Source organism: Rattus rattus, chromosome 1, assembly GCF_011064425.1.
Source record: "Rattus rattus isolate New Zealand chromosome 1, Rrattus_CSIRO_v1, whole genome shotgun sequence".
Taxonomy (NCBI): domain Eukaryota; kingdom Metazoa; phylum Chordata; class Mammalia; order Rodentia; family Muridae; genus Rattus; species Rattus rattus.
The window spans coordinates 251350172-251377347 of NC_046154.1; the positions used below are offsets into that span (position 1 = coordinate 251350172).

Below are 27176 nucleotides of genomic sequence, written 5' to 3' on the forward strand. Positions count from 1 at the left end.
CATGTGGTTGCTGGGAATTGAACTCAGGACCTCTGGAAGAGCAGTCAGTGCTCTTAACCATTGAGCCATCTCTCCAGCACTAGAAAAGAATTTTTACATTAATTTGCCTGTGTAAATGTCTTCATGGGTCATCTGTGTGGGTGTGAAAGTCAAAGGACAGCTTATAGGAATCAGTTCTCTTCATTCATGAGGGTCTGGGGCATGAACTCAGGTTGTCAGGCTTAGCTGCAAGTGCCATTCTCTAGTCAGTCATCTCTGATCCAGCATAAGTTCTAATGATACTATACTAAGTTCAGCCACTCATTCAGTAGGTATTGTGCCAGCATTCAGTTCTCTTTTGCTTGCTGTTATGCCTCACTTCTTAGGTTTTGGGTTGTGTTTTTTGTTTGTTTGTTTGTTTATTTGTTTGTTGTTTGGTTTGGTTTGGTTTTTCAAGACAGGGTTTCTCTATGTAACAAGCCCTAGCTATCCTGGACTTTCTTTGTAGACCAGGCTGGCCTCAAACTCAATGAAATCTGCCTGCTTCTGCTTTCTGAGTCCCAGGATTAAAGGAGCATGCCACCATATCTGGCCAGTTCTTAAGTTTTATAGCTTGTTTGGCTAACCAAAATTAGCCTTTTAAAGAATACAATCCTGGGGCTGGAAAGATGGCTCAGCGGTTAAGAGCACTGAGTGCTCTTCCAGAGGTCCCGAGTTCAAATCCCAGCAATCACATGGTGGCTCACAACCATCTGTAATAAGATCTGATGCCCTTTTCTGGTGTGTCTGAAGACAGCTACAGTGTACTTAATAAATAAATAAATAAATCTTATCTTAAAAAAAAAAAAAAAAAGAATACAATCCTGTTAGTTTTAATGAAAAAAACTAAACATTTAGTTTTCTTTGGAGAGTTGTAGATGTAAGTAGTTTATGCTTACCAAGAACTAAATTGTCTTAAGAGTTTAGGATTGGGCTGGAGAGATAACCCAGTGGTTAAGAGCACTGACTGCTCTTCCAGAGGTCCTGAGTTCACGTCCCAGCCACGGTGGCTGGCAACCATCTGTAATGAGACCTAAGGCCCTCTTCTGGTGTGTCTGGAGACAGCTACAGTGCACTTATATATAATAAATAAACTTTTTTTTTAAAGCTTCTGATTTTGGTTGTGTCACATTTAACCTTTATCTTTTCTATTTGTTTTTAGATTTTGGTTCACTGTTTGACCTGGAACATGACTTACCAGATGAATTAATCAACTCAACAGAATTGGGACTAACCAATGGTGGTGATATTAGTCAGCTTCAGACAAGTCTTGGCATAGTACAAGATGCAGCCTCCAAACATAAACAACTGTCAGAATTGCTAAGGTCTGGTAGTTCCCCCAACCTCAATATGGGAGTTGGTGGCCCAGGCCAAGTTATGGCCAGCCAGGCCCAACAGAATAGCCCTGGATTAAGTTTGATAAATAGCATGGTCAAAAGCCCAATGGCACAGACAGGCTTGACTTCTCCCAATATGGGGATGGGCAGTAGTGGACCAAATCAGGGTCCTACTCAGTCCACAGCAGGTATGATGAACAGTCCAGTGAATCAGCCTGCCATGGGAATGAACACAGGGATGAATGCTGGCATGAATCCTGGAATGTTGGCTGCAGGCAATGGACAAGGGATAATGCCCAATCAAGTCATGAATGGTTCAATTGGAGCAGGCCGGGGAAGGCCAAACATGCAGTACCCAAATGCAGGCATGGGCAATGCTGGCAGTTTATTGACTGAGCCACTACAGCAGGGCTCTCCTCAGATGGGAGGACAACCAGGATTGAGAGGCCCCCAGCCACATAAGGTGAGTGTGTTTGTGTTTGTGTATATAGTAGTAAACTTTTGTCCATTTTAGTGATGTAGGAAGAGTTTGGGGTTGTTTGTTTATTTTTGTATTTGTGTGCCAAGGAGCGAATGTGTTGGTTCAAGTCATTAGCTCTTTTATTAAATTTATAGAAAATAGTTTTATACTTGAATATAAAATATTTTTTACTAGTATCCTGTACCTGAATGATTCTTCCAAGATGATGGCCTATGGATTTCTAATCTTCTGGCCCCTAACTGTTGGAATATTTTTTATCTTTTTTTAGAATTTACATTATCCTTGTATTTACAAAAGTATAATTTTTTTTTCCACATGGAAAAGTTTCCTGGGATGGTGGAGACAAGGGAGAGACAAGAGAGGGAAAAGAAAGAAAAGTGAGAAAAAGGGAAGAGAGGAAAGAGAAAGAAAAGAGCATAAAAGTACAATTTTAAGATAGTAGGTATTAACACTGTTTAGGTAGAGAATTCGTTTGTCCTACTTCAATGCCTCTGTGTGTGAGTATTCTTGTGTGTGTTTATTACAAGACTGGATCTTGGGCTAGTCTTGCACAACACTAGAGTTCAGTCCCTAGCACAACTGTCTGTAACTCCATTTCCAGAGGATCCAACTTTCTCTGGCCTCTGCCAGAGAGATATGTGTACATTGTGCATGAAAACTAAGCAAGCACATGTACATACGCACAAATAAAAATATATTTAAAAAAAAAAAACGCTGGGGTTAGGGTGGTGGTGAAATGGCTCAGCTGTTAAGAGCACTGACTGTTCTTCCAGAGGTCTTGAGTTCAAATCCCAGCAACCACCTGGTAGCTCACAACTATCTATAATGAGATCTGATGCCCTCTTCTGGTGTGTCTGAAGACAGCCACAATGTAATATAAATTTAAGAAAAAATAAAAGCCCAAGGTGTTGATAGATATTTTGGCCAACCTAGAATTCACTGTGTAGACCAAGCTGACTTGAGTCATAGTGGTTTTTCTGCATCTGTCTCCCCTGACCCACTGACAATGGTTTGATGAGCTCCCCTTCTTCATCTTAATGTTTTTCTTTACCTTAGCTGGCCTAGCATTCAAGGGATATGGGAGAGGTGAAAGAGGGTTGTTCTATCTTTCACTTTAAACATAAATTTATAGTTGACAATATTGAGAATTAAAAAAACAAAAAGAAACCTAAGAAATTTAATAACCAAATAGTTGTTAGACCTCGTTTGAATTTTTCAATGTTTTGAGACAACGTTTTGCTTGTATCCTTGGCTGGCATGGAATTCATTGTGTAGATCAGATTGGTCTCTAACTCGGAGATATGCCAGTCTCTGTGATGTTGGGATTAACAGCGTGGACCACTGGACCCAGCTTTTTGTGTCTTTATTGTTGTTGTTTGTGACCTACTGAGTTTAGTTAGGATCGTGGGGTCTTACTTAGTCTTACTTACTGGAGCATGAGCAACTGTACTGTGCTGTCAAGAAAATGAATTCTCCTTTCCCCAAACCATTAACAGCCAGTAATAAACTTTTCTCCCCTGTCTATCATGAAAGGTTAATGGACTCCATCTTGTACAGGCATCCCTCTTCTGTGGTCCTTTCCATCTCTTTTTTAAAAAAATAATGTGAGTGTGCAAATTGCATGTCTACAGCAGGTGTATGAAGATCCCAAAAACCCTGGAATTTGTTCTCTCCTTTTCGCCTTCACTTGGATTCTAGGTGAACCCTGTCTTCAGACTTGCATGCACTCGAGCTCCTTTACCCACTGAACCATCTTACTGACTCTTGTGCAGGTCTTATTCAAGTAACCACACTTGTTGTGTGTTTATTATCGTAGCAGTCATATTGTGTCTGGCATTTTACAAAGGAGTCCTCCTTCATGTTCCTTGAGTCTAGGGGTGATAAATTATCCCATTTCTCACTAAACACTCAACAGTCATTTATTTTCAGTACCATGGCCAGTTGTGATTAATGCATTCTTTGTTAATCACTCTCCAGTACAAAACAAAGTTTCTCTGACCAAGGACCAATGCATACAGCAGCACTGGTATGTCAGGATAAACAAAAATACTAAGATGCTACTTTGACACCATAGTAATTTAGTTAGCAAATAGCTCTGGGCTACTATGTGGATGAGACGTGAATTTCCTCCTGTGGAGTAGACCTGAAATCCAATCAAGAAACCTGTGTTTTACTCTCATAATAGTAATGATACTATTGCAACATTGGGGACATCTTACTTGGAAGCTTTGTTGTAGCTTGCAAAATTCATGACTTGGTAAGACAATCAATGGCTTTTGTCCCTAGCAGCCTGTTGCGTTTTACCTCCTAGCACATGAAAGCTAGTCAGCAGGAGAAGGAATCGTCCAGCTCCAATTCATCTCCATTCTCCATGTTCTGTAATCAAAGTGTATGGTTTTCAGAAGTAGTATCCTACCATCTAAATCAAGTAGACATTTGAAACAACAACAGTAGTCAGTATTGGTGGCTTCTGGAGCATCTCTGACTGGCACTGAGATTTTCCTTTAGTAACTTACGGCTTTGGGAGCAGGAGTATGCATAAGCAGACACATGCAGAATACTTCTGTTTAGATTTTTTTTTCCTGACAGAGTGGTGGTACATCTTTAATTCCAGAGCTTGGGAGGCAGAAGCAGGTGGATTTCAGTGAATTCCAAGCCAGCCAGGTCTGACCAGTGAGATCCTGACTCCAAAAAACAAAAAACAATTTTTTTCTTGTTCACACTTAATTGTCATTCTGTTTGGACTTGACGCTTTAAGGCATTTTCTTGGCTTTTACAGGGGTTCTCTGTATTTGAATTCAGGTTATCAAGCTTGCATTTCATTATTTTTTACTCACTGAGCTAGCTTGTCCTAAACAGTATTTTTTTTTTTTTTAAATGTGTTTGTGAACATTTTTGTCCCTTTGTAGGGACAGAACACTACTTTGTGGAGTTGTTTCTCTCCAGCCTTGATGTGAGTTCTGGGGATTAAACAGCCTTGTCTTCAAGTTTAAGCACCAAATATTTTACCTTATCTAAGTGTTCCTGCCAGCCTTGAAATTGTATTTTTTAAAACACTGTCTTCGTTTTCAGACACACCAGAAGAGGGCATCTGATCCTATTACAGATGGTTGTGAGCCACCATATGATCACTGGGAATTGAGCTCAGGACCTCTCAAAGATCAGTCAATGTTCTTAACCGCTGAGCTATCTCTCTAGCCTCCCAAAATTGTATTTTTATTGAGCTTACAGAATTTTAGATTTAACTAGCCTTTCCCCCCAAACCCCAAAATTTTTTCTACCCACAGTACTCTTTGCTCTACCATATCAAATGTGTTCATGTATTATTCTTCCCTTAAGACTTCTTCCCTCACATTCACACCCACCCTGCATGGTATCTTTGTATTGTTCTCACCTCTGCAGATGCTCTGAAATTAAGCATACAAATATAAAAATTTGAAGATCCACATATGAGAGATTGTGTGGAATTTATCTTTCTGGGCCTGAGTTACCTCATACATTCATTTCCCTACAAATCTCATTTTTAGTTACAGCTGAGTTTTATTGTTTATGTGAATAAATTTTTGTAGCTGTTTATCAGTTGCGGAACATCACACCTTGCTTCTGTTTCCTAGCTGTTTGTATAGACCAACTGTCAACATGAAGATATGTGGAACTTACCTAATTATGTCAGACAAGGGTTAGGAAGCAGAGAAGGAGAGATTCGTTGGGAGGAACCTAAGTTGGTGTGTTAAAAACATGTTACTTTTAAATTTGTGTGTGTGTGTGTGTGTGTGTGTGTGTGTGTGTGTGTGTGTGTACACATATGCAGTACCCATAGAAGCATTGGGTTTCCCCATGTAGCTGGTATTATAGCCGGCTGTGAGCCTCCTGTCGTCTCCTAGGACATCTCTCAAGTCTGTCCTTTCATAGATTATATCCTGAATACATAGCAGTGAACAAAACACTAATTCCTACCCTCAGAGCTTAAATTTTGATAGGGAAGTTCACGTCTAAAAAATTTTTGTTGTTGCTGTTTTGTTTATTTTGTTTTGTTTTTGAGACAGGGTTTCTCTGAACAGCCCTGGTTGTTCTGGAGCTAGCTATGTAGATGAGGCAGGCCTCAAACTTGCAGGAAATTTGCTTGCCTCTGCTTCCAGAGTGCTGGGATTAATGGCTTGCACAACCATTGGGCAAAAAAAAATAGATCTTAAGCTGAGCATGGTAACACACACTTTTGATCCGAGCACTTGGCAGCCAGAGCCACATGGATGGACCTCCGAATTAAACACCAGTCAAGTCTGCCACAGAGCATTTCAGGATAACCAGAGCTACGTAGTAGATACTATCTCAAAAAACAGGATGATGGTGAGGGTGGATCTTGCCATATTTAGGATGTAGTTCAGGGTTCAGTGCAGGAAGTGTGCTTAGTATGAACAAGAAACTAGGATTGATCACCAGCACCCCCTAAAATATTTCTGAGCTTCATTCAAGTGTGCATTTACTTTAGGAGAGTAAATTCTGTTCCCCCAAATAGTGATAATATAAATTTTGGAATTTGCTCTTGGTACCACTCTGTGGTACATTTCTGTATGTAATGTTAGGAGAGTTTCTTATTAAAGATAGAATTTCGATACCCCAGGTGGGCCTCCAGCTTCCTGTCTAACACTGATCTTCCGACTACGGCATCCCGAATGCTGAGATTTCACGCAAGTACCCCACACTCAGTTAATGGGGTACATATGGATAAAGCCCAGGTTTTCACAAGTGTCAGTTGAGAACTAGATTATCTTAGCTCTGTATCTCCAGTACTAAGAGTTCTTGATCTTTAAAGTTCTACATTAACAGTTAGTGTGTTGGGGTTGGGGATTTAGCTCAGTGGTAGAGCACTTGCCTAGCAACTGCAAGGCCCTGGGTTTGGTCCCCAGCTCCGGAAAAAAAAAAAACAAAAAAAAACAGTTAGTGTGTTGTAGTCGAGATACGATGGCTAAACAGTTAAAGAGCTTGTACTGATCTTACATGAGATCTGAGTTTTCAGCATTTATGATGAGTGGTTCCCAAGCCCATGCAAATAGAGTTCCAGGGGATCTAATGTCTCTGGCCTGCTGGGATATCTGAATATATATACACGGCATACTCATTTGCCACCAAATCTGGTTTTGTTTCTGTTTTGTTTTGCTATGTAGCCCATGTTGGTCTCAAGTTCAAGAACTTTGGAATTCAGGTCTCTTGTCCCATCCTTCTTGGTGCTGATGTTACAGTCTTGTACTTGCCTGGTAGAATACTTTGTTTTGTTTGTTACACTTAATTGTCTTTGTAATTCTTTATTTTATATGTACGAGTGTTTTAGTCACATGTATGTATGTTCACTATGTACATGTGTGCTTGGTGACATCAAATGCCAGAGGAAGATCCCCTCAATCTGGACTCATGGAAAGTGTGAGCTACCATATAGATTCTTGGAAACTGAGTCATTTGCTAGAACAAGGGGTTCTAACAGCTTGAGCTATCTCTTCAGCCCTGTTATTTAGGTTTGTAATGTGTCCATATGTATGTTATTACAATCCTAGTTTTCTGCAGCAACTTTAGTATTAATAGATACTTAATATGTTCAAGGCTATTTTTAGCAAAGGAAAAATGATACCTTGAAGGGTTTTGTGGGGTAAGGGCATTCTTTGCTTGTCCCTTCCTGCTTGTTATGTAACACAACTTTCCCTTGTGAGACACAACACACAATGGCTACTACCAAATAGGGACTCACAGACTAAAGTATAAATATCACCAAAATCCTATTTGGCGAACCATTGAGCTTTATTAAGGTGTTTACCAGAATATGAGTTGAGGGGTTACAAGAGAAGAAATAACTCAAAGACAACTGCGTTACCAAAACCCACCCTGCGTGAGTAATGATGGTTCACAAACCTGGGAACCCGGAAGCCTACAGGCAGCTCAACAGCTTGAAGAAAATTCTTTCCACGTGCCTCAGTTGGTCTAAACCTCTTCCAGGCACCTTGGCTACTTTCTGCTGCTTCTAAGCATCTTGTCTGGCCTCAGAGTCCTCTTTTGAAGTTTTCTCCTGAGAGAAAAGCTCCATGCAGCTCAGCTTCTGTCTGTTGGGAACTCAGCCTTTTGCTTACTCTGGCAGGGAGGGATCTAGTGAATCTGACCAGTTTCAGGAACTTCCTGAAGCTATTTTTAATTGATAGCTTCCTATTTAAGGAACTCCCAGCAGGGTGAAATGTTTCAATCTGGGATTACGACATTGGTCCTTTCTTTGCCTTTTCAGGTTAGGTCAGTGTCTGTGTTATGGTGGGTAATTGAACATCAGGAAATATCAGCTATAAAAGGAAGTGAGATTAAATAACATCAGTGTAGCAGACATAAATATAGTTCTATCTTCTTTAATTCTGTTTGGTGGGGGAGAAAGAAAAGGAAGGCTTCAAGAGACAGAAAGTATAATAATGGTATGGTGGGAATTCTCAGATACAACACCAGTTTGTACTGAGATATATGTGAATGCTGACATAATTATTTATAGACACTGAGGCAGCTTACAAATGTCTACATTTTATTCTGTGAACTTTTAGAAACATTTTGTTACATGTTTTATTGTGTCATTCAAAGTTCTGTGGTAAACTGGCTTTTATACTATGTTTCAGTAAATTTTCATTTTAATTAAGGACACGGTTAAATGCACTGTAACTCAGTATAGGTATGGATATTATAACTATTTTAGAATACTACTTTAAAATCTAAATAAGCAAAGGATTGAAGAAATGGTTCAGTAATTAGGAGCACTAATTCTCCCCATTCAGAGGACCCAGGCACTATTCCCAGAATCTATGTTGTAGCCAACCTTAACACCAGTTACAGGGATCTGATGCCCTCTACTGTTCTTAAAAAGCACTGCATGTTAGTGGTACACAGACATACATCCAGGCAGAACACTCACAAAATAAGCATAGTTGTGGTGGTTCATGTCTGTGATCCAGCCATGGGAGGCTGAGCAGGGGGATTGCACTTCCAAGGCAGCCTTGGTTACATAGCAGATTATGTCGTAAAAGAAAAGAGTGTAAGTGGTACTACTTAAGAACATAATTGTGATCTTAATGTTTCCTTTACAAGGTAATATTAGCAGTCACGTGAGAGTGGAAATGTGACTGGCATAGAGCTGGTAATTGTGCTGGGATTATAGGTCTCACAGAACCAAGCCTGGTATGAATATGCAGTTGAGGTGGGGGTTAAGAAAGATTATTTGGTAAAATGCTTGCCATGAAAGCACAGGGACTTAATAATACTCCCTAGCATCCAAGTAAAAAGCTGGCTCTGGTGGCTTATGTTAATTTCAACAGTGGAGAGGTGATGGCCAGGCTCCTTGGCCTAATCAGGAAGATCCAAGTTTAGTGAGAGACTGTTTTGAGATGTGTTGGTAGGTAAAGACACTTGCTAGGCCTGGTATCATTGACTCAGATCAGATAGTCTTCTAACTTCTTTACATGCACTACTATAGTTAAGTGCGTGCAAATGTGTGTGCATGGGCACACATGAATACACAAACAAAGCCAGTGTAAAAAAATTACTTAACATTCTTCATTTTATAGTGGGGTGGCTCCAGATAAACTGAGCACAAAGAAGATACTTTTTTAAAAAGTTTGATATAGGGGCTGGAGAGATGGCTCAGTGGTTAAGAGCACTGACTGCTCTTCCAAAGGTCCTGAGTTCAAATCCCAGCAACCACATGGTGGCTAACAACCATCTGTAATGAGATCTGATGCCCTCTTCTGGTGTGTCTGAACAGCTACAGTGTGTGTGTGTGTGTGTGTGTGTGTGTGTGTGTGTGTGTGTGTTTGTTTGTTTATTTTCAAGAGCACAAATCTACTTTTATTTATTTATTCTCCATTAGTTTAAATCCGGGATGGGTACAGCATCACACGGATTCTGTGGCCAATGGCCTTTGCAGGAAGGTTGCTTCAGAATTTGGCACGAACCATGCCACTGTTTCCATGGGCCCGAGTTACTTTTCCCCAGATCACTCTGGTTTTGTTTTGTTTGCCTCCAGGAGTCACTGTATTGTTTTTTGCTTTGTACACATAAGCACACCTCTTGCCTAAGTAGAACTCAGTTTCATCTCGGGCATAAACACCTTCAATTTTAAGAAGAGCCGTGTACTCTCTTTGGTTCCAGAGGCCTGGCTTGTAGCCAGCAAAAATGGCCTTGCACCACAGCCTTCCAGACATACTTGTTTTTTTAGAAGTCCTGTTCCCAGCGGGCTTCCAAAGGCGCCAAGATGGCGGAAAGAGGAAGGCAAGCCCCGCCGCTACAGTGTATTTATATATAATAAATACATAAATCTTAAAAAAAAAAAGTTTGATGTAGCTCTGGTTCTATAGTCGAGGGTGACCTTGAAATTTTTGATCCTGTAGCTTCTACCTGTTACTCAGCTTTTTTTTTTTTAACCTTAATTTGTGAAATGTAATTTGCTAAGCATATACTTTTATTGGTGTGCTTTATGTTTGTTTCTTTTTTTTTTTTTGTGCTTTAGTTTTTAAACTTGGGTTGTATTTACTTTGATTGTATGTGCATTAAGAAGAACATGTACCAGGTGTACGGGTATAAGAGGGCAGCCTTGTGGAGTCATAGGTTACAGGTATATAGGGGATCAAATTCAGGTTGATAGAATTTTACATACAGTAAGCACCTTTACCTGCTAAGCTATATTCCTGAGTCTTTCAGTATGTTTTTAGAATAATCAAAGGATTTTATTTAAAATGGTTTTCTAATATAGAACATGAAGTATGGTCATGGTGAAGGCTTAGTAATATAGAGAATGACATTTTGTTTTCTAATTTTGTGCAGATGGGAATGATGAGCAATCCCAGTCCTTATGGTTCACCATACACTCAGAATTCTGGACAGCAGATTGGAGCAAGTGGCCTTGGTCTCCAAATTCAGACAAAGACTGTTTTACCAAATAACTTATCTCCATTTGCAATGGACAAAAAAGCAGTTACTGGTGGGGGAATGCCCAACATGGTGAGTTCTTTGTTTTGGTTCTTTTTTTTTTTTTTTTTTTTTTTTTCCCCCCGAGCTGGGGACCAACCCAGGGCCTTGCACTTCCTAGGCAAGCGCTCTACCACTGAGCTAAATCCCCAACCCCAACATGGTGAGTTCTTAACACTGCTTCATTAAGATCTTTTCTTCTTGTCTTTTCTTTTTGTTTTCCTTCTTTTTTTTCCTCCTCTTCCCTTCATTTTGGTTTTTGGAGACATGGTTTCTCTGTGTAGCCCTGGTTGTCCTGGAAGTTGCTCTGTAGACCAGGCTGTCCTTAAACTCAGAGGTCTGTCTGCCTGTGCTCTACCTCTGTGGCTCTTTTCTCTTTTTAGCATTTATGTGCATACAGAGTAGATGTGTGCACAATGCCATGGTAAACTTGTGGATGTCAGAAGTCAGCTTGCAGAAGTTAGTTTTCTCTAATGTTAGTCTTGAACTGTACTCAGGTCATTATAATTACCTATTGAGCCATTTTGTGAACATATTAAGCTGGCATTTAACACACTGGTATTATATATACTTGGATCCTTAAGATACATGATGTATATCACCCTTGTGCCTTGGAATGGAATTTTACTTTGTAAAATTTCCTCATGGAATTTTATTGGCTGCACCTATTCATCAGTTGGAAGACTAATTCAAAGTAAGAGTAAATGTGTGCTACAGCGAGTCTGTCAGCAGGTTCTCTGGTAAGCATTGTTACTGAAGGATAGGAAAATAGAACCTTTCTGCTCTTAAGGACAAACACAGGCTTCTCTCAAGGGCTGTGAATACTAATATTCTTTCTTTCTTTTTTTTGTTGTGTGTGTGTGTCACTAATCTTATTTCTATTAATGTAACAAAGTTATTTTCAGTTAACAAAGTGATTTTTTGTTTTTCTCTGTGGGGATGGAACTAAGTGCATGAGTGGCTATGGTTAGGCTTCATGAAGTAGCATCTGTAATGGACAGTTTTCATCTGTTTAAAATTCCCAGTAAGGTGGCTTCCAATAAACTGAGGCCAGTCATATCTACATAGCAAGCTCCAGATCAACCTGAGCTGATTTCAGATCTTAAAAAGACCAAAGAAAGGGGGCACGCTAGGCATGCTGGGGCGCACCTTTAATCTGTGGAGATGGAGCCACACCTGTGCAGGTGGTTCAGTTTCTACTTAGGAATTACATGGTTTGGTTTTACTTTTTGAAATTTGTCCTAGAGCAATTTTATTGTTCTTTTAGAAGTTTTAGTATTTTGTGTTGTAATCATTGTCTGTATTTCAAAAAAAGAAAATACAGGGGTTGGGGATTTAGCTCAGTGGTAGAGCGCTTGCCTAGGAAGCGCCAAGGCCCTGTTGGTCCCCAGCTCCAAAAAAAAGAACCAAAAAAAAAAAAAAAAGAAAATACAAAGATAAACAGGACATGTCCTCACTGTCTTCAGGAATAACTTCTACTGGGAGAAGTTAGTTTTTTTAGCAGTATGAAAGTATTTTTTGCTGGACATGGTAGCACTTGTCTTCAATTCCAACCCTTGTGTTTTGTTTTAAGATTTCTTCCTGTGTTTGTGTGTGCAAGTGTGCACGCTTGCATGCATGTATCAGTAGGCTGGTGCCCAGGTCGGCTACAAGAGCATCTTGGGTTCCCCAGAGCTGGAGTTACAGGAGCCTGTGAGCTCTGAGCTATGTATGCTGTGGACTAAATGCAGTCTCTAGAATGAGCAAGTGCTTTCAGCCACTGTGACACCTCTCAGCCCTGTATGTTTTTTCAGACAGAATCTGGTGATACACTGGCTTCAAACTTGCTCTGTAGATAAGATTGGTCTTGAGTTCTGCATCTTACCCTTTCCTCTGAGCCTCTAATACTGAGAGTGTGGAATTTACCTATTCTTACTTTTGGTTTAGCACTCTGTGTCTAATACTTACGTACTTTGACTATTAATTACTGAGAGTTGTTGTAATTTATCTTTTTATTGCATTAATCTTTCTGATAATTAGAGCTTTTTAATCATGTACATTCTTCCCATCCAAATTAAAGAATAAAGTCTAGCATATAGTAGATCACCACCAAAGGTTTAATTTGAAAATACCTAGTTTTTGTTAAGATGGCACTCTAACTCTGTTAAATGTATCTTTGCGGCTGGGGACTTAGCTCAGTGGTAGAGCGCTTACCTAGGAAGGGCAAGGCCCTGGGTTCGGTTCCCCAGCTCCGAAAAAAAAAAAGAACCAAAAAAAAAAAAAATTTAAATGTATCTTTGCTACATTTGTTAGGGCCAACAGCCTACCCCGTCGGTCCAACAGCCAGGCCTGGTGAATCCGGTTGCCCCAGGGATGGGTTCTGGAGCGCATACAGCTGATCCAGAGAAGCGCAAGCTCATCCAGCAGCAGCTTGTTCTCCTTTTACATGCTCACAAGTGCCAGCGCCGGGAGCAAGCTAATGGAGAAGTGAGGCAGTGCAATCTTCCCCACTGTCGCACCATGAAAAATGTTCTAAACCACATGACACATTGTCAGTCAGGCAAATCCTGTCAAGGTGAGTAGCTTTTTTCTTTTCTTTTTTTTTTTTTTTTTTTCAGAGTTGGGTGAGTAGCTTTTAAGATGATATTTTTATTTAGTACTTTGATTATGTTGATGGCATTTTAGACATTGATGTGTTCTGACATTAAATTTTGCTCACCCCTTTTATAAATAAAACCAACTTTGTATAACAGGTGCATTCGTGACCAATAAAATACAACTTATTGCTGTATATTTGCTTGTTTATATTGGTCCTGGCTATTGAACCCTAAGCCTTGTGTGTGGTAGAGGAGCACTCTGTTGCTGTTCCACATTTCTATCCCTAAACTTGCCAGAGGCTACTGATGAGGCTGAGCCAGTGCTCAGTTAGCTTGTTCTGGGACTTCAGCATCACCACCTCCCAAGCACTGGGGTTAACAGGACACACTTCAGGCACTAGGGCCTGAACTCTGGTTCTCATGCTTGCGCTGCAAGCCCTTGACTGAGCTATCTTTACAACCTGCACTTTACCCATTTGCCTCTTGTAATACCTTTAAAAAGGCTACTGTATGGATGAAGTACAATTTATCTACTTTTTTTTTTAATCTACTTTTTTAAAAGAATCTTAATTGCATTTTCTTTGGGAAATTATGAACATAGCTGCTATATGACAACTAAAAAATATTTTTTGTAAGTAGTATATGGTTAGAGAGGAAGTTGTGATATTTTGTGATATTTGTTCATTGATATGTTCCCATATAGCCATATGGGCAATCACTCAACACAATACAGTTTTGCCCAATTGAATACTTTATGTCTGGTGTCAGTGTTCAGAGGCGTGCATTCTGCACTGTAGCTTAGAGTGTCTTTACATTTGGAGCACTTGTTAAGTTGGATGTCATTCCTGTAAATAAAAAAAAATTTACAATATTTTGTTTTGTTTTAGTGGCACATTGTGCGTCTTCTCGACAAATCATTTCACACTGGAAAAATTGCACAAGGCATGATTGTCCTGTGTGTCTTCCTCTCAAAAATGCTGGGGATAAGCGAAATCAACAGTGTAAGTGATTAACTTACTGGTTTTTACCCAAGTATTTTGAGCAGCCCACTAATGCCCTTTGACAGAGTATAGACGACTGCTTGATTTTTTTGAGACTCTGGTCCTGCCATGTCATTCTGAATGAAAGGTTTTCTATTTCTCTCTTAATTAGTAAAACAAAAAAAAAATAAGTATTCCTCATTTTTGGGCTGGAGAGAATGGCTCAGCGGTTAAGAGCACTGACTGCTCTTCCAGAGGTCCTGAGTTCCATTCCCAGCAACAACATGGTGGCTCACAACCATCTGTAATGGAATCCGATGCCCTCATGTGATGCGTATGAAGACAAGTGTACTCACATATGTAAAATAAATAAATCTTTAGAAAGAAAAAGAATATAACTATTCTGTTGTGGGTTTTGGTTGTTTGTTTTTGCCTTTAGAGCATAGTCTTGCTATGTAGCCCGTCCTGGCACTGAACTTGCTATCTCTGCCTCAGCTTCCTGAGTGCTGGGATTATAGTTGTAATGAAATATAATTATAACTATAATGGGTTTGTTTGTTTTTTAAAGATTTATTTATTTTACTTGAGCACACTGTAGCTGTCTTCATACACACCAGAAGAGGGCGTCAGATCCCATTACGGATGGTTGTGAGCCACCATGTGGTTGCTGGGAATTGAACTCAGGACCTCTGGAAGAGCAGTCAGTGCTCTTAACCACTGAGCCATCTCTCCAGCCCTTTTTGTTTGTTTTTAATTTTCAAAACTGAAGCATTGTTGTTTTGGCATTAAGTGGGTTGCTCTTACGTACTTGCAACAAGTAGGTCAAATGAGAAATGTTGGGTATTAGATCAGGGTGTGAGAGGGTGTTCCTTTTTTTGATTGTTTTCTTTTCAAAATAGATGTTCTCTGTGTGACTTGTCTGCCCTGGAACTTGCTTTGTAAACTAGGCTGGCCTTGAACTGACAGATAGTGTCTGCCTCTACCTCCCGAGTGCTGGGACTAAAGGCTTGCACCACTATCACCTGGCTTTTTAAAAGCGTGTGTGTGTGTGTGTGTGTGTGTGTCTGTCTGTCTGTCTGTCTGTCTGTCTGTGTGCATATGTTTGAGATTTGTTTTATAAAATAAATTTAAAAACTATTAAACAAAGATGAGATTTTTCTCAGAGAAAAGTAAGTAATAAGTAAAAATATTACCTTCACAAAGTACACCTGCCATATTTTTTTCTTAAAAAATATTAAGTATTTAGTGTTAAGAGAGAAATCTCTTAATCTTAGCACTAGGGAAGCAGAGGTAGGCAGATCTGACTTTGAAGCGCCAGCCTGTGTACAAAGCAAGTTCCATCACAGCTAGGGTTACTAAGGGAAACGCTGTCTCACAAAACCAAAAATTCAGAAGTGCATATAAAGCATGGATCTAGAAAATTGTTCAAAAAACTAATTAGAGACATAGATCTATACTATTCAGACACTTTATTAAATGAGACTTTTAAAATTTTCATTTAAGCATTTTAAATATTTTTTCTTTCCAACTATAGAAGTCTAATACTGTGGGTTTTTTTTGTCTTTTCTAGCAATTTTGACTGGAGCACCAGTTGGGCTTGGAAACCCTAGCTCTCTAGGAGTGGGACAGCAGTCCACCCCTAGCCTAAGCACTGTCAGTCAGATTGACCCCAGCTCTATAGAGCGAGCTTATGCTGCTCTCGGACTACCCTATCAAGTAAACCAGATTCCACCACAACCCCCAGTCCAAGCTAAGAATCAACAAAGTCAGCCGTCTGGACAGTCTCCCCAAGGCATGCGGTCCATGAACAACATGAGTAAGTGCCTCTTCCAGTACAGAGGTGATACTGGTTAAATGTGTAGATAGCATGTGTAAATTACTATTAACCTAATTGTGGGCATGCTTCCTTTCTTCCTCCCTCTCTCCTTTTCCCTGTCCCTGTTCTATTGTTTCTGCCTCTGCCCTTCCCCTTCCCTACCTCTTCTGTCTCCGTCTTGTATTTTACTAAATGACTTTTGGACTTGAGATGTTTTTAAATTATAGCATAATGAGCACCCTTATAGTCCATATGCCAAAAACAATTACTGCCAACTCTTGATACCTTTTTGATCCGGTCCTTCTTCCTTCTATTCTTTATAGTTGAGTTTGAGGTTCCAGAAGTGAGAACCTTTCTAATTCTCTATCTTCTTGTGTCTTCTGGATCTTTATCCAGAGTAACCCTAGGTGTACTAGGTGGCTGTCCTAGAGCTTGTTATGCAGACCAGGCTGACCTCAAACTCCTGCCTCATCAAATGCACCACCTCACCTGGCTAAGCTACTCTTGTCCTTAAAAATGTTAAATTTTGGTGTGCTGGAATACCAGCAAGGGTTCTTTTTGGGTTTTGGTTTTTGTTTTTTTTGTTTTGTTTTGTTTCATTTTTTTGGTTTTTTTTTGGAGCTGGGTTGGTTTTTGTTTTTGTGTCTGTGGGTGTATGTGTGTGTGTCTGTCTCTTGGTGTGTGTGTATGTACACATTCATATACACAATTTTGGAGGGAGGTGTTTCAGACAAGGTCTGTGCATTTATGAGTGTTTTTTTTCCTTAAGTCCAAAAATGAGGTGGCAGTGCCCTGAAACTGAAGTTACCAGTGTTGAGAACCACCATGTGGGTGTTTGCAATCCAACCTAGATCCTATTGTAGAGTACTCAGTGCTCTTATGATCTCCACCCTCTGCTTTTTTTTTAAGATGTTTTTATGTTCAGTAGTCTTTTTAATTATTTTTATTTTATGTGCATTGGTGTTTGTTGTATATTTTTCTGTGTGAAGGGGTTGGATCTGTCAAACTGGGGTTATAGACAGTTGTGAGCTGCCATGTGGATGCTGGGAATTGAACCTGGGTTCTCTTGAAGAACAGCCAGTGAATGCTCTTAACTGCTGAGCCATCTCTCCAGCGCGCGTGTGCGCTCTCTCTCTCTCTCTCTCTCTCTCTCTCTCTCTCTCTCTCTCTCTCTCTCTCTCTCTGTGTGTGTGTGTGTGTGTGTGTGTGTGTGCATGCGTGCATGCTCTAGCCCCTCCTCCATGTTTGTGTGTGTGCATGTGTCCCTGTCCATAAGTACCTGTGAATACCCTGAGTGATCAGAACTATTAAATTTTGAGTGATGATAAACCTGGTTGTGACTGGGTAATGGAAACCAAGCTTGTGTTCCTTAGGAAAGCAGTTAATATATCTTACCACTGAGCCATCTCTCTAGCTCTGCCTTGGTTTTTTATAGGTTCTCACTAGGACCTTCAGCATGCCTTTTATGCTCTACTAGCTACCTACAGAGTCCCAGGGCTGGGCTGTCTTTTCCTTCCCATGACTAAGATTACAAGTGTACACACTGCATCATAGGTGGTGTGCTCAGAGCGAACTCAACTCCTTGGTGCATGGCAAGCATTACATATCAAGCTTTCCAGTCCTATTTTTGCTTTTTAATTTTTTATTTATCTGGATTTTGCATATTTCTGCTCAACCATATATGTCCCACTGCAGAACCTGAGACCAGAAGAGGTTTTTAGGGCTAGAGAGATGACTGAGAGGTTAAGAGCACTGACTGCTCTTCCAGAGGTTCTGAGTTCAATTCCCAAAACCACATGGTGGCTCGTGGCCATCTGTAAAAGGGATCCGGCGCCCTCTTCTGTGTGTCTGAAGACAGCTACAGGGTACTCATACACATACATACATACATACATACATACATACATACATACATACATACATACATCTTTTTTTTTTTTTTTGAACAAGAGGTTATTAAATTTCTTGGATTGGAAATTTGTATGGTCGTGGACTGTCATGTGTTAGGAACTGAGCACAGATCCTCTTCAAAGACAGCACCTGCTTCTTACCTCTGAGCCATCTTTCCTGCCTCAGTTATTGTTTTGTTTTTTTGTTTTTTAAAGATCAACTTACTTATTTTACTTATATGAGCACACTGTAGCTGTCTTCAGACACACCAGAAGAGGGCATCACATCCCATTACAGATGGTTGTGAGCCACCATGTGGTTGCTGGGAATTGAACTCAGGTCCTCTGGAAGAGCATTCAGTGCTCTTAACCACTGAGCCATCTCTCCAGCCCGTTTTGTTTGCTTTGAGACAGGGTTTCACTGGGTAACTCTGACTGTCCTGGAACTCACTTTGGTAGACCAGGCTGACCTCTGACTTACAGAGGTCAGCTTGCCTCTGCATTGAGTGCTGGGATTTAAAATGTCACACCCCCACTCCATCCCCCTTTTTGAAATACTCTGTATTTTCCTATTTCACTCTCTGCCTTAGTTTTTGAGTCTGTCTTCTTTATTATCCCGGTGCTCACTCATTTGCTAGATTGGCTGAGAACAATGTCTGGAGACCATCTGTATTGGCAATAGGGTGACTTGAGTGTCACCACAGCCATGTTTTATATATGTGTGTGAGATTTGGACTCTGATGCTTGTGCTTGTGCAGCAACACTTTACCAGTTGAGCCTTTTTTCCAACTTCTGGGGGTCTCGGTCTCGGTCTCTCTCTCTCTCTCTCCCTCCCTCCCTCCCTCCCTCCCTCCCTCCCTCCCTCCCTCTCTTCCTCCTTCCCTCCCTCCTTTTTTTTTTTTTTTTTAAATTTCATGTGTTAGTCTTTATATGTTGTTAATTGCATTGTTGATAACATGTAATACCTTTTTTCTAATTTGACATTTTTCTTTGTTCATGGTATTATTTTATGGTGGCTTTATTTCTTCGGTTGCTTTGTTTTGCCCTAGGTGCCAGTCCTATGGGTGTAAATGGAGGTGTAGGGGTTCAGACACCGAATCTTCTTTCTGACTCCATGTTGCATTCAACCATAAATTCTCAGAAGTAAGTTTGTACCTCAAGCCCCTTCAGATTTTCTTAGTTTAGAGGTAGGAATAAGCAGTATGTCCACGTATATAGCCTTACTTAACATTTGAGTCACGGACTTGGGTTAATCTATAGCCTCCAAAGAAACAGGGTGCAGTGCATTCTTCAATGATGGGTATCATCAGAGTGTACTGTGCACAAGTATGAGGTTTTCAAAGAGGATGTTTCCTTTAATGTTATTTTCAGTTATTGCTTAATGACTTTTGTAAAAGTTAATGTGAGTCCACATGAAGTACACACACACAGAAACAATGTGTAGTCTCATACACATGCCCCTTAAATAGATTCAGTCACCATTCATGGCAGCAATTACTGATAGCTCAAATTAAGTGAATTCTGTCTTCAATACTTTTTCACTAATACTATTTTTTTTTCCCTTTATTTTTCAAGCCCAATGATGAATGAAAATGCCAGTGTGGCCTCTCTGGGTCCTTTGCCCACAGCAGCCCAGCCATCTAGTACTGGAATTCGAAAACAGTGGCATGAAGATATTACTCAGGATCTTCGAAACCACCTTGTTCATAAACTGTAAGTAAGACTATGGCATGTGTCATTCATACAAGCTGTGCCCGCTGGGAGGGGTAGGACACTCAATCCCAGTACTTGGGGGCTGAGGTCTACACAGAGAATCCCTGCCTCAGATAAAAAATAAAAGTTTTCATGAAAATAATGCTCCCAGAGGACTGGAGAGATGGCTCAGCGATTGAGAGCACTGGCTCCAGAGGTCCTGAGTTCCATTCTCAGCAACCACATGGTGGCTCACAACCACCTGTAATGGGATCCGATGCGGTCTTCTGGTGTGTCTGAAGACAGTGACAGTGTATTCATATAAATTAAAAAAAAAATTTTACAAAATAATGCCTCCAAAGTGTTGGAAATATTAACACCAATGACAGATTACTACCTTTGTGTATCCAGGCTGTTGATAGTGTTGATAACTTACTTTTTATGTCTTTCTTGTTGAGGGGAAGCAGGTCATGAGAGGGTCTCTATATATCCCAGCTTAACCTTGAATTCCTGATTCTTTCTTCTTCTTCTGGTACTTGAAGTTGCTACGTGCATATGTATGTCATAATGCCTGGCTTCTTAAATCTATTCTCTGCTTTCTTCTTCCTCTTAATTAATTTTATTTACGAGTCTTTCTTTGTTAACATATAAATTTATGTGCCTAGATTCCAGAATAATTAAATTATTTTTGTTGTTTTTTTTTTTTTTTTTAAATTTATTTATTTTATGTGAGCACACTATTGCTGTCTTCAGACACACCAGAAGAGGGCATCAGATCCCATTACAGATGGTTGTGAGCCACCATGTGGTTGCTGGGAATTGAACTCAGGACCTCTGGAAGAGCAGTCAGTGCTCTTAACCACTGAGCCATCTCTCCAGCCCCTTGTTGTTTTTAAATGTAATTTAAATCATTTACCTGATGCTCATGAGATGGCTCAGTGGGTAAAGGCTCTTGCTGTCAAGTCCACCCCAGACTCACATGGTGGAAAGAGGAACACTGACTTGTGAACAGGTGCTGTGCTCTGGCCTTCACACTAATCCAATAGACTGTACACATGAACAGCAAGCTAATTGAATAAAAATTGTTGATTTTTGGGTCTGGCAGTGTGGCTCAGTAGTAGGATTTATTTTTTAATATCTGGGTCTCTAGTTTCACTTATTATCTGCACACCAGAAAAGGGCACCAGACCCCTTCTCAGATGTTGTGAGATGTGTTGCTGGGACTTGAGCTCTAGAAGTACAGACAGTGCTCTTAACTACTGAGCCATATCTCTAGCCCCTCTTACACACATTCTTAAATGAAATAAGTCTTTTAAAAACTACTATTGCCATATATTTTACCAGGGAATTAATATAGTGGATACCAGTTTCTTTGTATTTTGAGGAAGGGTCTTTCTAGTCTTAGTTGTCTTGGAACTGGATATGTGGACCAGGTTAGCCTTGAATTTAGAGATTTTCCTACCGCTCTACCTGCTGAGTACTGAGAGTAAAGATGTTGGCCACCATTCCCAACTTTACAATTGAAAAATTCTACAGTAGCAAATTTTCATTTTCTTTATGAGTTCTTAAAATGTTTGAGTTTTTATTGGGGTGTTTTCTCTCTCTCTTTACTTTATATCCCAATCATTGCCCACACCTCTCCATCCCCCTCCTACTCTCTCCATTTCCCCTCCCCTTCTTCTCTGAGAGGGTGGAAGTCCTCCCTGGGCATCTCCTTACCCTGGCACATTAAGTATCTGCAGTACTGGGTACTTCCGCTCACACTGAGGCCAGACAAGCAGCCCAGCTAGAAGAAGGTATTCCATAGACAAGTAACAGGTTTAAGCCCAAGCTGCAAGTCTGCTATAGATGTTGGGGTGGAGATGCCTAGGGTCCAGCCCTTGTATGCTCCTTGGTTGGTGGTTCAGTCTCTTTGAGAGCCCCAAGGGTCCAAGCTAGTTGACTCTTGGTTACAGCTGTCTGTAACTCCAGTTCTGGTGCATACATCTGATCCCCTTTTCTGGTCTTCTGGACTCTGTTGGCCCTGCACACTGATGGTACAAACGTGCACATGAAACAAAGATTAGACTTAATGAACAACTTCAAGTTTTTTTGGTTTTTTTGTTTGTTTGTTTGTTTTTAAAACAGGGTTTCTTTGTGTACACCTGTCCTGAAACTCACTCTGTAGAGCCCAGGCTGGGCTAGAACTCAGAGATCCATCTGCCTCTTCTCTCAAGTGCTATGATTAAAGGTGTGGGACACCATCACCCAGCCAAAAAAAGAATTTTATGTCTTATGAATGGATTATGTACATGCTGGTTAAGGAAAATGTCACAGTAGTGTGTGTTTTTGTATTGTGAATTTATGTAGACCTGACTTGTTATTACAGTGAATTGATTTTATGTTCTAGTGTTCAAGCCATATTTCCCACTCCCGATCCTGCTGCTTTAAAAGACCGACGGATGGAAAACCTTGTTGCATATGCTCGTAAAGTAGAAGGGGACATGTATGAATCTGCAAACAATAGAGTGAGCATGTAATTTTTTTCTTTTCTGAAGTAGGACTGTTGGGTTTTAAATTACTCGTCTTGGTAAGGCATGGTAGCATATCTTTTTAATCTCAGTACTCTGGAAGCAGAGTTGTGAATATCTGTATGAGTTTGAGGCTGCATAGTAAGAACCTGTCTCAGAAAAACACAAAAACATGAATTTAGTTGTCTTCTGAATCATGACAATTTTGTTTTTCCCATCTTCCTAGTACTGAACTGTTAAAGTAAAAATGCAGTTTATTTTATTTATTTGGGACAGGTTCCCATGTAAAGTTTTCTGGTCCTCCTGTCTCTAACTCCCAGGTGCTAGGGTGTCGTGTGTGATACTAAGCTTGTCCAACAAAGCAGTGTCCTTAAGTCTGTGTCAGCTGTCTCACCCACCCCCCCCCTCTCTCTCCCTTTTCCTTCTCCGTGTTCCTTGGCTGTCCTGCAACTAACTCTGGAAACCAGGCTGGCCTCAAACTCAGATCTGCCTCTGCTTTCCAGGGCTGATATTCTAGACCTGTGCCACCACGTGCAGCTTACCTTTTCTTAGAATGCATTACTCATGTTGGATTTACCTTGAAAATGTTAATAGTTATTGTTAATAGTTCTGTGCTGTTTTTTTATAGTATGGGGTGATATTTTATGTCAAGTTCCTTGATATTTTATGTCAAGCAGTATTTTCTGTCCATGAAATTCAGCCTTTCAAAATTGGTCCTAAAATGTACGCTATTCTTTATCCTATAAATTGCCAGGTTTTATTTTGTAAATATATTTCTTAAAGTTTTATTTTATTTTGTAAATTCATAGTAAAATTACTAGTCACATGTCATAAGTATGAGCTCATTAATAACTTTGGTTTTTGTTGTTGTTTTTGGCTTTTAGTTTTTTCTTTCTTCCTTTCTTTTTTTTTCAGAGCTGGGGACCGAACCTTGCGCTTGCTAAGCAAGCGCTCTACCACTGAGCTAAATCCCCAACCCCTTAGTTTTTTCAAGACAGGGTTTCTCTGTAGCTCTGGCTATCCTGAAACTTGTTCTATATAGACCATGCTATATTCACTCAGATCTGCCTGCCTTTGCCTCTACAGCCAGTTTTAGTTCTTGTCTATTGTTTAAATAAACCAATATTTGCTTAGTTTATTTTTTCTGTTACTCAAATTCTCTTTTCTCCTTTTAACTTAAAACTTCTTCAAGGCGGAATATTACCACCTCCTAGCTGAGAAGATCTATAAGATCCAGAAAGAACTAGAAGAGAAACGAAGGACTAGACTACAGAAACAAAACATGCTACCAAGTGCTCCTGGCATGGTTCCAGTGCCTATGAATACTGCACCTAACATGGGACAGCAACCAACAGGAATGACTACCAGTAAGTACTTTTCATTATGCATAATTTGAAGAAGATAATACATCTACTTTTAAAACTAATGGGAAAAATAGAACATTTCAGAATATGATAATTGGCATAAATTGATAATCTATAATTATTTTTACTCGTGAGCCTTCCAGGTAGAAAAAATAGGAGCTCACATGTTTCCATTGGCTTTCCGTAGCCTCCGTTGTCTCGCATTAGACAGTTGCAGTAGGTTTTGGTATGCCAACCATCTTCAGGGCTCACTGGACACTGGACTCATTGTTTGTTATTCAGGGGATTGTTTTTGCTTTTGTTTTTGTTTTCTTGTTATTTTGTTTGATTGGTTGGTGGATGGGTTGGTTTTGATTTTTATTTTGTTTTTAGTTTTTTTGAGACAGGGTGTCTTAGTGTTCTCTTGCTATAAAGAGATACCATGACTAAGACCAAGAAAACTCTTATAAAAAAAGCATATAACTGGGGACATGCTTACAGTTTTAGATGATTAGTCCGTGACCCTAGTGGAAATTGAACTTGTAGTACTGGAGCAGTAGTTAAGAACTTGACATTCTGATCCAAAGAGAGAGAGACAGACAGGAACTGGGTATAGCTGTGCTTTTGAAACCTCAAAGCTAGTGGTACTTTCTTCAAGGATGTATGCTCATTCCACAAAGGCCATACCTCCTACTCCTTCCCCAAGTAATTCCACTCAGTGGAAACCAAAGCATTCAAACATGAACGTATTGGTACTGTTTTCATTCAGACCACTACACAGGGTCTCATCATATAGAGCAGGTTAGCCTTGAGCTTATAGACTTCTGTTTGCCTCTGCCTCCCAAGGGCTGGGACTAAAGGTGTGGACCAGCGTATCTAGCCATGTACTTCAATATAAACAGCTTCATGTTACAATAACATTTTACTGTATATTCCAAGGCTAAAGAAGAATCATTTGGTAAAGGTATCATTTCATAACATGTATTAACTTCCATTTCTGACTTAACACTATTCCTTGACCTGTTAATTTATACATATATATCTAAGACTGTTATGAATTAATTTTTTCTTGATGTACTTCTAGATTCTAAGTGGTAAAATACAGAATAAGAAATAGTTGAAGATTAGCACAAGGAGCTTAAGTTATGTGTTATCAGTGTCTGTTGTGTTGAAAAGAACAGGGCGAGCAAGTGGGACTCTTAGCAGCTGTCTAGAGGAGGCTGGAAGAGGAAGAAAGGAAGGCTGGCCTTTTTCAGTGGGGGTCAGCAAGCAAAGACATGGTGAAGTGCAGAGAAAGACTTCAGCAAATAAGTGCCCCTGGGAAAGCATGCTTTAGGCTTAAGTTCTTGGCTAGTAAACAGAAGGAAAACTCTTGCAGTAGAAAAGCTATCAGGCGGGGTTGGGATTTAGCTCAGTGGTAGAGCATTTGCCTAGGCAAGGCCCTGGGTTTGGTCCCCAGCTCGGGGGGGGGGGGGATCATTTACTGAAAAGCTATCAGGCTCTGTGTAATGGAAGGTCTGCAAGCAGCTCTCGTTTATTTGTTTGCTTGTGACTGGCTCTCAAACTGGACTTGAACTCAAAATAATCCTTCTTTTAGCTTTCTAAGTGCTTGGTTAGAAATTTTAGTCCATCTTATCCAGAACAATAGAAACTCGTGATGGTGGTTTCCTTGAACACACCACACAGAGGTCAGAGGAGTTTGTAATAGTCACTTCTCAGGGGTTGGGGATTTAGCTCAGTGGTAGAGCGCTTGCCTAGGAAGCGCAAGGCCCTGGGTTCGGTCCCCAGCTCCAAAAAAAGAACCAAAAAAAAAAAAAAAAAAAAATAGTCACTTCTCTTCTACTGCCCCGTGGATCCTGGGTATCATACTAAGGTTGAATGGTTCAAAAGCAAGTACCTTTATTCACAGACCTGTCTTACTGGCCCAGCCCTCTATTCTATGTACCTTGTTGAAAGTGTTTAACTAGGGGCTGGAGAGATGGTTCAGCAGTTAAGAGCACTGACTAGAGAGGTCTTGAGTTCAATTCCCAGCAACCAGATGGTGGCTCACAATAATCTGTAATGGGATCTGATGCTTCTTCTGGTGTGTCTGAAGACAGCAACAGTGTACCCACATACTGAAATAAATAAATCTTTTTTTTAAAAAGTGTTTAACTAGAAGATGTGTAGATGAATCTAACAAGATACCAAAGTTATATGTTTAATTCTCACTTTCAGTTTTATGTTTAAGAAGCATAAAATGGGCGCCAGTCCTTCTGAGCTGACTGAGACGCCCACAGGTACCTGTGTATCCTGTATACAATAAACCCTCTTACTGATTGCCAAAAAAAAAGAAGCATAAAATGGTCCAGTATAATATAGAGACCAATTCTTGAGATTTTTGTCTAGTTAAGAGATTGTTTAAATTTTTAATAATGCTTGATGTATTTTTTTTTTTTTTTTTTAAGAAACAAAAGGATATTTAACTATTTCTGTTTCCACTCCAGATGGTCCTCTACCTGATCCATCTATGATCCGTGGCAGTGTGCCAAACCAGATGATGCCTCGGATGACACCACAACCTGGTAAATTTTGAAAAAAAAAAGTACATGGTTAATTTTTAAGATCCTCTGAAGCAGAACAGAAGGACACTTGCTACCTTAATTTCTGATTTAATCCAGCAGCAAGTCTCGTAATTTTCTGCCTTGGAAATTTGAAAGTTCGTTGTAGTAGAAATCCACCAAAAGAGGAGAGTGAGAAATTAGGTTATCTGACAGGTCCAGGAGTAGAACCAAGTAAGCAAGCAGTCATCCATTTAAAAGCAACTAACTGGGGCTGGAGAGATGGCTCAGCGGTTAAGAGCACCTGACTGCTCTTCCAGAGGTCATGAGTTCAATTCCCAGCAACCACATGGTGGCTCACAACCATCTGTAAAGAGATCCGGTGCCCTCTTCTGGTGTGTCTGAAGACAACTACAGTGTACTTATATATAATAAATGAATAAATCTTTAAAAAAAAAAAAAAGCAACTAACTGCCAGGCATGGTAGTGCCTACCTCCAATCCCAGCACTCTGGGGTCAGAGGCAGGTGGATGGCACTCTTGTCAATTCAGAGCCTACAGATCTATGTAGTGATCTCTAGACTAGGCAGGACTACATAGTGAAACCCTACCTCAAAAAGAAAGTATGATGATAAATACCATTACCAATTTACTAGCTGGCATTTGGGTGACAGGATCATGTGGATGTCTGTGAGCTCAAGTCTGAGTTCAGGTGGCCAGCACTACAGAGCGAGACTCTCTTTCAAAAATTTAAAGTCACAAACAATTTAGCATGTTGCAAATTTAGTTGAGAAACTATCAGTAATATGCTTGCTTTGGGTTAGAGAATTAGTGCAGGGTTTAAGCACACTGCTGTTCCAGAGGGATGTCAACATGGCAGCTCACAAAGAAACCAAAGAGTATGAGTTCAAGGACCAACAGGGTTACATAGTAAGACCCTGTCTAGAAAAAACAAACATATACATACATAGGTACATAAACACACACACACACACACACACACACACACACACACA

At 40.1% G+C, this 27176-nt stretch overlaps 1 protein-coding gene and 1 pseudogene across 1 annotated transcript in view; one reads left to right on the forward strand and one right to left on the reverse strand.

The window, feature by feature from the left end:
• Window positions 1-27176, forward strand: part of Ep300 (E1A binding protein p300) — a 70688-nt gene that overhangs the window by 15996 nt on the left and 27516 nt on the right. Inside the window, exons 2-11 of the mRNA XM_032918283.1 lie at window positions 1181-1818; window positions 10672-10848; window positions 13108-13369; window positions 14279-14392; window positions 15942-16187; window positions 19126-19219; window positions 19652-19789; window positions 22158-22275; window positions 23471-23645; window positions 26108-26185. Of these exons, the coding sequence (XP_032774174.1) occupies window positions 1181-1818; window positions 10672-10848; window positions 13108-13369; window positions 14279-14392; window positions 15942-16187; window positions 19126-19219; window positions 19652-19789; window positions 22158-22275; window positions 23471-23645; window positions 26108-26185 (2040 nt within the window). The remainder of the gene's footprint in view (window positions 1-1180; window positions 1819-10671; window positions 10849-13107; window positions 13370-14278; window positions 14393-15941; window positions 16188-19125; window positions 19220-19651; window positions 19790-22157; window positions 22276-23470; window positions 23646-26107; window positions 26186-27176) is intronic.
• LOC116913997 lies at window positions 9682-10127 on the reverse strand (annotated as a pseudogene).